Source organism: Malus sylvestris, chromosome 2 (assembly GCF_916048215.2).
Source record: "Malus sylvestris chromosome 2, drMalSylv7.2, whole genome shotgun sequence".
In the NCBI taxonomy this organism is placed as follows: Eukaryota; Viridiplantae; Streptophyta; class Magnoliopsida; order Rosales; family Rosaceae; genus Malus; species Malus sylvestris.
In genome coordinates, this window is record NC_062261.1 from 17,874,851 (window position 1) to 17,887,293 (window position 12,443).

A 12,443-nucleotide genomic window follows, 5' to 3' on the forward strand; every position below is an offset into this window, starting at 1 on the left:
TTCATCTTAATTTCTTACATTCGGATGGAATGAATTGTAAAGGATCAAAAGAGAGAAATTAACGTTTGATTCCTGGTACTGGTTCGCACACAATGGTGCCCAGTATGAGGTTGAAATGCCTTTGTAAGTCTTTTCGGCCTTCGAAAGAGTGGACTTCAGTGATGAAACCACGAGCCAATTTTTTTTATTTTTTTAAAGTTTTTAAAGTAATGGTCATTTTTTTTTTCTGAACAAAAAATAATGGTCGTTGAATTATATGATTAAACTGTAACTAAAGTCCTTTAACTTAAAATTCATTAGATTTAGCATCTGAATAATTGTTTTTTAGTACAAACATATATTTTATACTAAAAGAAGGAAAGCTCGCTTAAGCCACATAATGGGCAACCTAATTTAATATCAAATTCATTATCTATGAAATTCAAACTAAATTTTTTTTACTTATAAGTAAAGAGAAATACTATACTAGTGATAGTGATAGTATCTTAATAATTGAATATGAGAAAATGTAAAGCATTCATCGTTCCGTATATGTCAGTACAATCCACAAGTTTTGTTAGTGGAGTGCCACATTGACTGAAAAAATCAAATCTTTTTACTACAAATATTCTAAAAATCCACGTTTCAACGATCCATCACCCTGTGAGTGAACTTTGCAAACTTCACATCAGCATCTCGGCGGCGCCTGAGGAAGTCCACAGCCAAATTACGGCTTTCTCACCTTAGCTCTCCGGTATTCTGGGTCGTTTCCAAATGGGGAAGCTTTGGGGTGTATTGTGGGATGCTATGGAGGCTTACAAGAAATGGGTTAGGGAGAATCAAGACTTTGTCCACTCATTGGAGTCCCTGGCCAATGTGAGCTGCTCTCTCAATTTCCTTACTTTATTTCTTGATTATCATCAAATTACGTGACTTAATCGGCATATTTTGCGTTTTCTTTTCTCGTTAATTGGATTGTTTATGCTATTTGGTTAACTGGGTTATCAATGATATTAGAAAAGGTGAAACCTGACAGTTTATTTCTTCCTTTTCCATAACCACATGTGAAAGTGAAATTGTGAATGCTTCCGATTATGACGTTTGTACAGTAAAACGACGACACGTTGTTAGTGGGGAATGAGGGAAGTATTATCCATTCACATATATTCTTTGGTACCAATCCACACTTATGGGAATACCATTTGGATTTTTGGGGGTTAATATGTGGCTCATACATAAGAAATTCACTCACATTGTTTTTTATGGTTAATTGTACTATGTCTCCTTGGGTTTTGCAAATTTTTGTTATCTTAACTGGATTTTGATTACCATGTACAGGAATTCACGTGGCTTCTACCTGGACGGTTTTCTGAATCGGAGATAGGACCAGAAGCAGGTTTTTTGAAATTTTGGTAACATTTGGCTACTTGTTGTTGTAGCTTATAGACATTGGCAGGGATTCTTTTGTTTTTCTTTGTAATTATATAGATCTCTCTGGAGTAATTGTACAATGTATAAAAGTAAGTTTGGTTGCTCCGAAAGTTATCAAAATTTAAAAAGTAAAATTGGAGTTGTCCATAATCTCTTGGCTTTGTGTTTCTGAATAACAAAGTATCATCGTTCATCACAGCATGTTTAATTTATCCAAAATGTACCTTTTCAATGCTAATCTTTTATTTAATATGATCTTCTGCAGTAACTACTCTCCTGGGAATAATAACCGCTATCAACGAACATATAATCAACACAGATCCTCCTTCAGTGCATGATGGCGCTGCCGAGGGTTATTCTTTTCCGTATGCATTGTGTATATCTGCACTAAGGTATTTGGAAACGTTGGTTGAAGTAGTAGCTCAAGAGTATCTTGGTGATGGGAAGAAATGGAATTTCATTGCTATTATGGAGGCTATGAAGTGAGGACCATTTGTTATCTGCCATAAGTTACTCATTTTTCAAGCATTTATTGTGTTTAGGCTTCTAATTATCGCCTAGTTGTGGATTTCATTATTTTACAGTGCTCTGGTTAGGTTAGCTTTGTTCCGGAACAGTGGATATAAGATGCTTCTGCATGGAGGAGAGACACTAAATGATGAAACGGATTTGGAAGCTTCAACTCCTCAATGTAAAATTGGCGGATTGACAAAGCCTGGAGAGCAGCTTGGGCCTGGTTACTTAAGAAATAATAATCATCGACAGGGTGCATTGAATTCAGAAGGAAGAGCATTATCTGCATTGAGTGGGTTTGGAGAAAATCCTAGGATGGTTTCAGAACCAGTATGGTTGCATAGGGTTCAACAGCAGCACGCGAGTATGGAGCCTCCAAGTAAATATTCAATTCATATAAAATTGATTTACTGGTTAGGGTATGTTATTACAAGTTATTTTAGTTTCTATTGATGTAGATGTTGTTTTCATACAGCTCCATTGGTTGAGAGGTTAACCCTGTCCACGTTATGGTCTGAAAAATGTTTTCATGGGGCGTTTTATGTTTTTGGGGAAGTGCTATTTATAACGAGGCCACTGATGTATGTTTTATTTATTCGAAAATGTGGAATTCGCTCATGGATTCCTTGGCTTCTTTCTCTGGCTATGGACTTCACTGGGATGCGCATCCTTTCCCGAATTTCTTCATCCAGGGGTGGTACAAAAGCGCCGCAGTTTCATCTCTCCGTCTCTGAAAAGGATGAGGTTATGGTTTCCAAAACCTTGAACCTGTCTTATTTAAGCAAATGTTTTCTTTGAAATTAGTCCCGTTGTCAATATTTAGTCTGTCACCATGGTTGGCGCTGAATAGCTCTTTATATTTGGCATGGATTCAGGTTAGAAGACGAAAGCTGTTATGGGCACTTTACGCGATGAGAGATCCATTTTATACCAGGTAAGGTAATGCTGAATAGGAAGTCAATGCTGTGTTTAGTTCCTTCCATTTTCTCCCTTGACATTTATATTTATACGCTTATTCAACTACTCATATTCTCGATCCCTCCGGCACCAAGAAAACTGAGACTCATAGCTAACCAAACAAAACGAAAAACATTCCCAGTTTCGTGAGTTCCATAACCAGATAGATTAACAATATGAGATTCACACACTTTCCTTCCCTTTGATTTCCACCAGGTTTCTCGGAAACCAAACACAGCCTCAGGAGACGTCATTTCCGAACCAAATACTTAATTGAAAAGCTGTTATCATTATTTGATTACTTCAACATTTAATCGCTGATTGTATTTTCCTCTGCAGATTCATAAGCAGCCAAGAAGAAAGCAAAAGTGGAACTAAAACCTCAAGCTTCTTCTCTAACAAGTACAGTTTCTTTAGTCAGCGTTTGTAAGAAGGGTCGTTGGGTTGTCGTCATTTGCAGCCCATCAGTGGTGCCATGATTGGACGCTTGCAGTTAGCTTTGAGTGCTCTCGCTTACAAGTAGAAAAGAATATTATTAAACTGATACACTAGTAGCATATTTAACTACGCAGTTATAGAGAGATTTTTCAATGTGACCGGAACACGAGATGGTACATCACGTGTTATTATACAAATGGTAGGATATGTATGTTCAAAAGTTAATAACTTATAAAATATAATTTCCCACCACTTGCATAAAAACACGTAATGAACCACCCGTGTTCCGGTCACAAAGAAAAATTTCTCGCAGTTACAGGCGTTTGCATAGTTTTACATGGAACTCTCTCTTCTATTTTTATAATGTCCTCACATTTTCTAAGGTAATTAATTCGATTTTCATCATTCCAATTCCATATTGAATACCACCTTAATGAATACCAGGCGTTGGTTTAGTATTTTAATTCCGTCTTTAGATTAGGTACGTTATTATGATTATACATTCTCTACTCTTATAACAAATTCAAGGGTGAGTAATCATACATTCTTCAGTTCCCCGGTGACCAAAAGAACATTTTAAGTGTGTATGGTTTTTTTACTTGCTACAGATGGGAATTTCACGTTAATTCTTTTATGTCTACTTTATTATGTAATTCAATGATACAATCAGTCTAATTTTAAAGTCCAACCAAGAATCATCCTTATAAATAAGAGGCTTCAGTTTGACTCTCGTAAATAACGAGCGTAATACTAACTTATTATGAGTGACTTATTATGTGAACGCAAATCTACTACCTTTAATGTAAATACATTGCAAGTGAGTGCTATGACTTAACAAAAATTTGGATTCTGATCTTCATAATGTAGATAAATTTAGGGTAAATTACATAAAACTACCTCAACTATTGGGTCAATCACAGTTTCATACCCCATCTTTAAAACATTTCAATGTCATATCTCATCTTACGAATTTGTTACACTTTCATACTTTCTGTTAGTTTGTTTGTCAATTCTTCCGTTAAATAGTGACGTGGTTTGAGACGGGACCCACTATCTATTAAAAAATTAATTAAATATTAAAAACTTAAAAAATAATTTTTTTTTTTGCATGGGGGACCCACCCCTCATCCCCTTCACCCTTCTTCCCCGCTCCCATCTTCCCCCAACCCAAAATCAAAACCACCCCAAACCCAGATCCCACCTGCCTTCGCCTCATCCACTTCCAGCTTCTCGTCCGCTTTCGTCTTCGCCTCCTCCACTTCCAGTTTCTCCTCCCGCTCCTCCACCTTCTTCAACTGCACCACTTCCCTCTCCCCCTGAAGGAAAATTTTTGTCCTAGCTAAGAACATGTAAGAACATTTGAACACATATGTGCAAACTAATAACACTTTAAAGTAGGCATGCATTAAAAAATAATTCTAAAACCCATGACTTTCAAAGCCTAGTGAATGGTGAACCACAAGACTCTTTAACAACATTAAAGAGAATAAAGGATTTTGAGATTCATTACCCTTGAAGCTCATCCTTGTTTACACAAGGGATTCACCCAAGTGGAGGGCCTTCAAGTCACCTCCTAGCTCCTTAGATCTTCCTTGTGATTTTCTTCCTTTTGATACTCCTTTGCTCCTTGAGGATATGAGGAAAGGATCTCCAAGAACACCAAAGGTTTGGTGTCTCTAAGTCTCCACACCAAGGATGAGATGTGAAGATGAAATAGATGACTTAGAGGAAGAAAGATTGCTAGCTATTCCTCCCCTAAGTGGCCGGCCTCTATGGAGAAAAAGAGAGAAAAAGTTTCTCTTCTTTTCCTCAAGAAAACCCTTAGTGAGATAATGGCTATAAAGTTTCCTTTATACCACCTCACATGTGAGTGGCAAACTTGCAATTAAGCCAAGTTTGCATCCACTTACCCTAGGCCGGTTTTGATTTTGTTTTTGGGTTAATTTCCATTTAGTTTTAGTTGTCACACAACCTAAACTCAATGGGCCTTGTGGACCAAAACGAACCTTTCGTAAGATTAATTAAGCCCAATACGAACCTTTCGTAAGATTAATTAATTAACTAATTAATTAATCTTGACCATTCTCAATTAAACTATTTAATTGCTTATCCATCGCATATATATTTCTTCACTTTTATCCTTACTCGGTGTATGATCCATTAGGTTCCAATTAGCGAGGCAGTGGGCGATTGTTACTCTTAACGATCGATTTTGAATTGAAACTGCATTTCAATTCTCCCTCTGATGATGATTAGTGTTTGCTAATCCTCATGGCTTCCACAAACCATGAGTGACACCTAGCAGTATGTCATGGCTACCCAAACTAAGTAAAAGTGGTTGGAGAACCTATCCAGTTACAATTACAATGCAATACGATCCTTCTCTAATACAATACTCTTAATCACATTGTTTGAGTGATAGTTTGTTTCATGTCTACTATCTAATGTGATACTTCTCTAGATGATTCAATTGAATATGTTTGGAACAAACTTCCTAAGTCATATTCGTATGCTTTGGCCAAAGACTCCCGAATCATATCTCAAAGTATTCTCCCTCCACCATGGAAGGTTAGAGATCTCTTGTTGTGCATTCATATGCCTGCATGATTAGATAACTTGACCCCAACAATGCCGTGGACACTCTCAATGGAATGCCTTTAACATGATCAAAGATTAAGGATCCAACCATTAGGCATCTATGATGCCTCAGGTCAAAGGACTACTTTGCATATTACAACTTAAGAGTTCTTACATGACATGTATGTTCGAACTCCCTTTTGATCGTTGTTCAGTGTAGACAATTACCTTTTGAGCACCTATGTGTTTATCCCAGTGTCTAACACTGAATGACTTGAGACTAGTCATACTTACGCTTGAGTTAACATAACACATACTAACCTTAACGGATTGTCAACGCCCAATTGACAATCCTATGGCTAGGAACGTTTTAGGAATGAACATAAGAGAAATGTCTCGTTAATCTAACTTACTTAGATCACTTCTCTCTTAGATTAAATACATTCCTTGGATTCCCTTATTGCTTAAACGCATAATACATTAAATAGTGATTAACAATAAGATATGCCCTTCATTAAACATATAATAGTTTAAGACAATAAGTATTCCAAAATCTATTACATCAAATGAGTGGCTTTGTGGGCATACTTCCAATAATCTCCCACTTGCACTCAAAGCCACCTTCTCATGCATCTAATACCCATCTTTTCCATATGGCGGTCAAGTTGGATTTGAGACATTGGCTTGGTCAGTGGATCTGCTATGTTATCGGCTGAGGCAACATTGAGGATGTTGACTTTCCCCTCGGCGGCATATCTTCTAATGATATTAAAGTGTCTATCAAAATGCTTGTTCTTTTGATGAGCCCTAGGTTCCTTGGTTTGAGCTATCTGATAGGAGCATATTTATGCGATTGAGTTAGCTTGTTCTCATGCATTTATGTTCTTATTTCTTAGTTAATTATGTATTTTAAGCTATTTTCGTGTGTTTGTAGGTCCATAGGCCTTATGAAGCAATAAGATGCATTTTGAAGCAGTTTTGGGCTTGGAATGAATAGCACATGCATGGAGCAAAGTGGATGGACGAAATTGAAGACTAAAGAGGCTAGGAATGTGTTAAAGAGAAAGAAGAATTAATGTAAAAATGACAAAGAGCTTAGCCACAAAGGGGTGTCACTCTACCATTCACCTTTCCATCATTACCGTGCACTACCATTGCACTCCATTTGGATTCCTATGCCGTGCATCATCATCCATGTTCCTTCCATTGACTTATTTGTTGCATCATTCCACCTCTCTTTCCTTTCTCTACCATGTGCACAATCATTTATGTTCCCTAGCTGCAACACCACTCCATTTTACCCCCATGCTTTGCATCATCACTTCACTTTCACTTTTGAATCATTTCAAACACCACTCATTGCACTCAATTGCTACACCATTCCTTGTTCCCTCTATCATTTCAGATTTCATGCATCATTACATTGAATCATTGCACTGAATTGCTACACCATTCCTTCTTCCCTCCATCATTTCAGATTTCATGCATCATTGCACTCAATTGCTACACCACTCCATGTTCCCCTCCATTGCCATGCACTTCCTCTATAAAAGGAAGTGTGTGTAACATAAATTGAGTTCATACTTTGTTAGATCATTCACTCCCATTTCAACACAACCTTCATCCAAACACATCCATTCCTCCATACAAACAAACCTTCAAACACTCACCAACACCTTGTGCCGTAGCAAAGGAAGGGAAGGAAAGTGCTTGGACGTGCTTGCTGTCCAACTTGGATCGTTGGAGCGTTTAGGTGTTTTCTTTCTTTTATTTCTAATGTTTAAATTCATTTCTTTTCGTTTTGTTGTAAATATGAGTGGCTAAACCCCTCTTGGCTAGGGGTGATTTCAAAGCCATGATTATGTGTGCAATATAATTTGATAAATTCCAGTTATGAACTCTTGAATCGTGAATGCAATTGGCTTAACTATTTGATTGATAACTTATTTGTATTTATTAATTAAGGGTCGACACTTAATTGGCATGCATAAATCCGTTGCTAGAATGTAAGGAAGTTTCACATAATCGTTACAAACTTATATTCACATGTAGTGAAGGTTGCTTATAAACGATCGCGTTAAGTTCAATTCCTAGCATAAGCGACATGATGTCATAGTTGCAAGTGCTTTGTCAATGCTTATGATTTTCATTAAACGTAATGATCTTTGATTGTATCTCTATTATGATGTCATGTAGGGAACTTTTGAAGAATGTTTTGGGTTGTAGAATGATGTCATCCAATCCAATAAAACAAGGAAAATCTGGGAGTTAACTAGTGATGTCACGGTTAATTTGGAGCATTGTCGTTCATAATTTAATGAAGTAGTAACTGGAAATCAAGTTATTTGCATACATGTCATGTGTGGAGAAAAAGCCTCTAGCTATCCCATCCATCATCTTATTTCTCAAATTTGTTTTACAATCTGTCTAGTTTTTCATACTTGTTTGTTTGTTTCAACTTTGTCCAAAACTCAATCCCCCTTTACTTTAGTGTGTCTAATTAGTTAGAATCTATTTTAATTTGTGTTTTTAAATGTTTTGATTCAAGTAAAAGTCAAATTTCGTCCAAAGTCATTCCTAGTGTCTAGTTTAAGTTTATTTGGTTGTTTTAAGCTGTTTTGAGTATTTTAAGTTTGCATTGAGTTTTGTAAGTCTTGTTAAGTGTTTTTAAGTTTAATTTTATGTTTTTGAGTCAGTTTAGAGGTTTTTAGCAAGCCGTCATAATCCCCGGTCCAGAACGATCCTTACTTATACTTGTACTACAATTGTCAAAAGAGGGTTAAATTTGTGTGTTACGATAATTTTCGCATCAAGTTTTTGGCGCCGTTGCCGGGGATTAGCAACTTTGCTAATCCCTTGTTATTTCTTTTTGTTTATTTTCATGTGTTTTTGTTCCTAGTTGCTGATTTTACTTGTTTACTTGTTTTAGGTGGTTTATGACTCGAAGTTCTCAACCTGTTCATAAGCACATCTTTGACTTTTACGACGATTTTGAACGAACTTTGAGACGAGTAAGGAATCAACAAGATCCCCAACCATTTCAACATGCACCAGATCTTGAAGAAGACAAAGTAGAAGAGCAAGATGAGGCCACGACAAGGACTTTTGAAGAAGCCCAAGATATGGCAGTAGACAATCGAACAATCAAGGAGCTTTCCGCTTTGGGATTGGACAATGCTCTGCCTTTATGCATTCAATATCCAAGGGCGGCCCAAAACAAGACCGACGAGTTTGAATTAAAGTCCAGTTTATTGCACCATATTTCTAAGTTCCATGGGTTGTCCATGGAAGATCCTAATAAACATTTGAAGGAGTTCGAGGTTGTTTGTTCAAGCCTGACCCCTGTGAATGTTGATGGGAGCATTCTGAAAATGAAGGCTTTTCCTTTTTCTCTCTTGGAAAAGGCTAAAGATTGGTTGTATGAGCTAGCCCCCAGAACTGTCACATCATGGGAAAGTATGAAATGGGCATTTTTAGAGAAGTTTTTCCCAACTTTTCGAGTCATTCTACTACGCAAAAGGATTAGTGGCATTCAGCAAAACCAAGGTGAATCCTTTCCCACTTATTATAAGCATTTTAAAACCCTTGTTGCTTCATGTCCACAGCACCAGATGAAGGATGAGCTTCTTTTTCAATATTTCTATGAAGGGCTTCTACCAATTGAACGCCAAATGTTAGATGCCTCAACGGGATGAGCTTTGGTGGACAAAACACCCATAGCTGCCAAGACCTTAATTGCTAACCGAGCATTGAATGCCCAACAATATGAAGGCATTGGTCAAAGAGACAACCCACGGCAACAACAAGTTAATGAGGTAAGTGCTATTTCCGAACTTTAAAATCAAATGGCTAATCTTACTACTTTTCTTTCATAGGTGGTTGAAAAACCAAAAGAACAAAGTGTAGCCACTTGTGGCGTGTGCTCAATGAATGGACATCTCACGGATAAGTGCCCTCAATTGATCGAGAACAGAGGGTGGGAATCTGCCAACGCCGTGGGTTTTGGAAATCAAAACCAACCAAGGAATGATCCGTTCTCGAATACATACAATCCAGGTTGGAGAGGTCATCCAAATTTCAAATGGAGGGAGCCCCAACAAACCCAACAACAAAGTGCATTCAGACAGCAACCTTCGGGATTCTATCAAAGGCCGTATGCACCCGCACAACCCCAAACACAACCTGCCCAAAATAACTCAGGTTCGTCTTTTGATAATGCTTAAGTTATTCAGTTACTAACTACGTTGGCAAAGGGTCAGGAAAATCAAGCCAAAGACATGCACAATTACGCCAAGGAAGTGTAAAATCAAGCTCGAGAGGTGACTGAATTGAAGAGACAAATGGGACAAATGGCAGAGTTCATGGGCCAATTTAGTAAAGAATCAAGTAAGTTACCTAGTTCAACGGATGTGAATCTAAAGGGAGGCTTCGAATCTGGCAAAGCCATCACCTTGCAAAGTGGAAAAGAAGTTGGATCTGATCCCAGCCCATCTAAATCCAATCAAAATGAGGACGAAAAGATGCAATCTGAGGAGAAGGAACAAGGCCTGCCCTCGGCAAGGATTGAGCAATCTTTGCCGCAGCCACCTACACACCCTAATTCGACCACCAAAGGTAAGTTGGGTTCAAATTCTATGACTTCTAATTCCATTCCAACCAATGCACCATTTCCTCGCAGGTTTATGCAATCAAAGAAGGATGAGAGTGACAAAGACATCCTTGACACATTCAGAAAGGTGCAAGTCAACATTCCACTTCTAGATATAATTAAACAAGTCCCCAAGTATGCTAAGTTTCTGAAGGAGCTGTGCACTACAAGGAAGAGGGCTTCGAACAAAGAGGTGGTAAGGGTAAGTGAGAATGTCTCAGCTGTGTTGCAACGAAAATTACCTCATAAGTGCAAAGATCCAGGCAGTTTTACAATTCCTTGTGTTATAGGAAATACTCGCTTTGAATCTGCCATGTTAGATCTAGGTGCATCAATAAATGTCATGCCTTATTTAATATATGCATCTATGAACTTGGGAGAATTAAAAAATGATAGAGTGATCATTCAACTAGCCGATAGATCTAATGCGTATCCAAAAGGTGTTTTGGAAGATGTTTTAGTGCAGGTGAATCACCTAGTCTTTCCGGCGGACTTCTACAGGCTTGAAATGGAAGACTCGAACCATTCCCCTAAATTACCAATATTACTTGGCCGACCATTCATGAAGACTGCCCGTACAAAGATAGATGTATTCAAGGGAACATTGACCATGGAATTTGATGGGGAAGTTATTGATTTCAATATTTCTGATGCTATGAGATATCCTCATGATGGTCACTCTTGTTTCTCTATTGATGTGATTGACTTTTGGGGGTAGGAATTCCTTGATGATTTGAGTGAGGATGCACTTGAAAAGACTCTCACGCAAAGCATTGGACTAAAAAACGAAGGGTTAGCACTTAGGCATGCATACGGCAACAACAAGGAACATCTTGCCGTGCCTATTCAAGAAGAATTGGTGGAGATGGTTGCTGCCCTAGAGTCAAATCCAAGGCATATTGGTAAGTCTCCTAACCTAATTTCAATTCCCAATTCGACTAACAAGTTGCTTCCTTCTGTAATCTAGCCCCCTTCCCTAGAGCTTAAACCATTGCCGAGCCATTTGAAATATGTGTTTTTGGGAGAACAAGAGACGCTGCCCGTCATCATCTATTCTTCACTCACTGCACAAGAGGAGGACAAGTTAGTGAGGGTGCTTCGGGAATACAAAACTGCCATTGGGTGGACATTGGCCGATATCATGGGAATTAGCCCTACCACTTGCATGCATCGAATACTCTTGGAAGAAGGAGCCAAACCATCTAGAGAAGCACAACGCCGACTCAATCCACCCATGATAGACGTTTTGAAGAAGGAAATCATCAAGCTACTAGATTGTGGAGTGATTTACCCAATTTCTGATAGCCATTGGGTCTCGCTGGTCCAAGTTGTTCCTAAGAAATCCAGAGTTACTGTGGTAAAAAATGAAGATAATGAGCTTGTGCCCACCCGAATCCAAATCAGATAGAGAGTTTGTATTGACTATCGGAAGCTCAACGCTACGACAAGAAAAGATCACTTCCCGCTGCCCTTTATTGATCAAATGCTAGAAAGGTTAGCCGGTCATTCATTTTATTATTTTCTTGATGGCTATTCAGGTTATAATCAGATTGTGATAGCTCCCGATGACCAAGAAAAGACTACCTTCACATGTCCCTTTGGTACCTTTGCTTATTGACGCTTGCCATTTGGGCTATGCAACGCACCAGCCACATTCCAAAGGTGTATGGTATGTATTTTCTCAGAATTTGTGGAAAAGATCATTGAAATGTTTATGGATGACTTTAGTGTTTTTGGTGACTCATTTGATGCATGCTTGAATAATCTTACTCTGATCTTACAACGATGCATCGAAACTAATCTTGTCTTGAATTGGGAAAAGTGCCATTTTATGGTAAAACAAGGTATAGTTTTGGGGCATATCATATTAGAAAAAGGGATTGAGGTTGATAAATCTAAA

The 12,443-nt window shown here is 38.1% G+C and overlaps 1 protein-coding gene across 5 annotated transcripts; it reads left to right on the forward strand.

Moving 5' to 3' along the window:
• The first annotated feature begins 515 nt into the window (after positions 1-515).
• On the forward strand, positions 516-3,723 carry LOC126613774 (peroxisome biogenesis protein 16-like). Of its 5 annotated transcripts, none has more exons than XM_050281366.1 (7): positions 516-855; positions 1,318-1,375; positions 1,676-1,892; positions 1,995-2,302; positions 2,399-2,667; positions 2,799-2,862; positions 3,220-3,723. In XM_050281366.1, the coding sequence occupies exons 1-6, from the start codon at positions 754-756 to the stop codon at positions 2,859-2,861; spliced, it is 1,017 nt and encodes a 338-aa protein (XP_050137323.1). In that variant the 5' UTR covers positions 516-753; the 3' UTR covers position 2,862; positions 3,220-3,723. The 5 variants fall into 5 exon arrangements, with proteins under 5 accessions (XP_050137323.1, XP_050137322.1, XP_050137324.1 ...); XM_050281365.1 differs by having other exon boundaries at positions 1,995-2,287; positions 2,799-2,857; XM_050281367.1 differs by having other exon boundaries at positions 517-855; positions 1,676-1,802; positions 2,007-2,302; positions 2,799-2,857.
• The last annotated feature ends 8,720 nt before the right edge of the window (positions 3,724-12,443 follow it).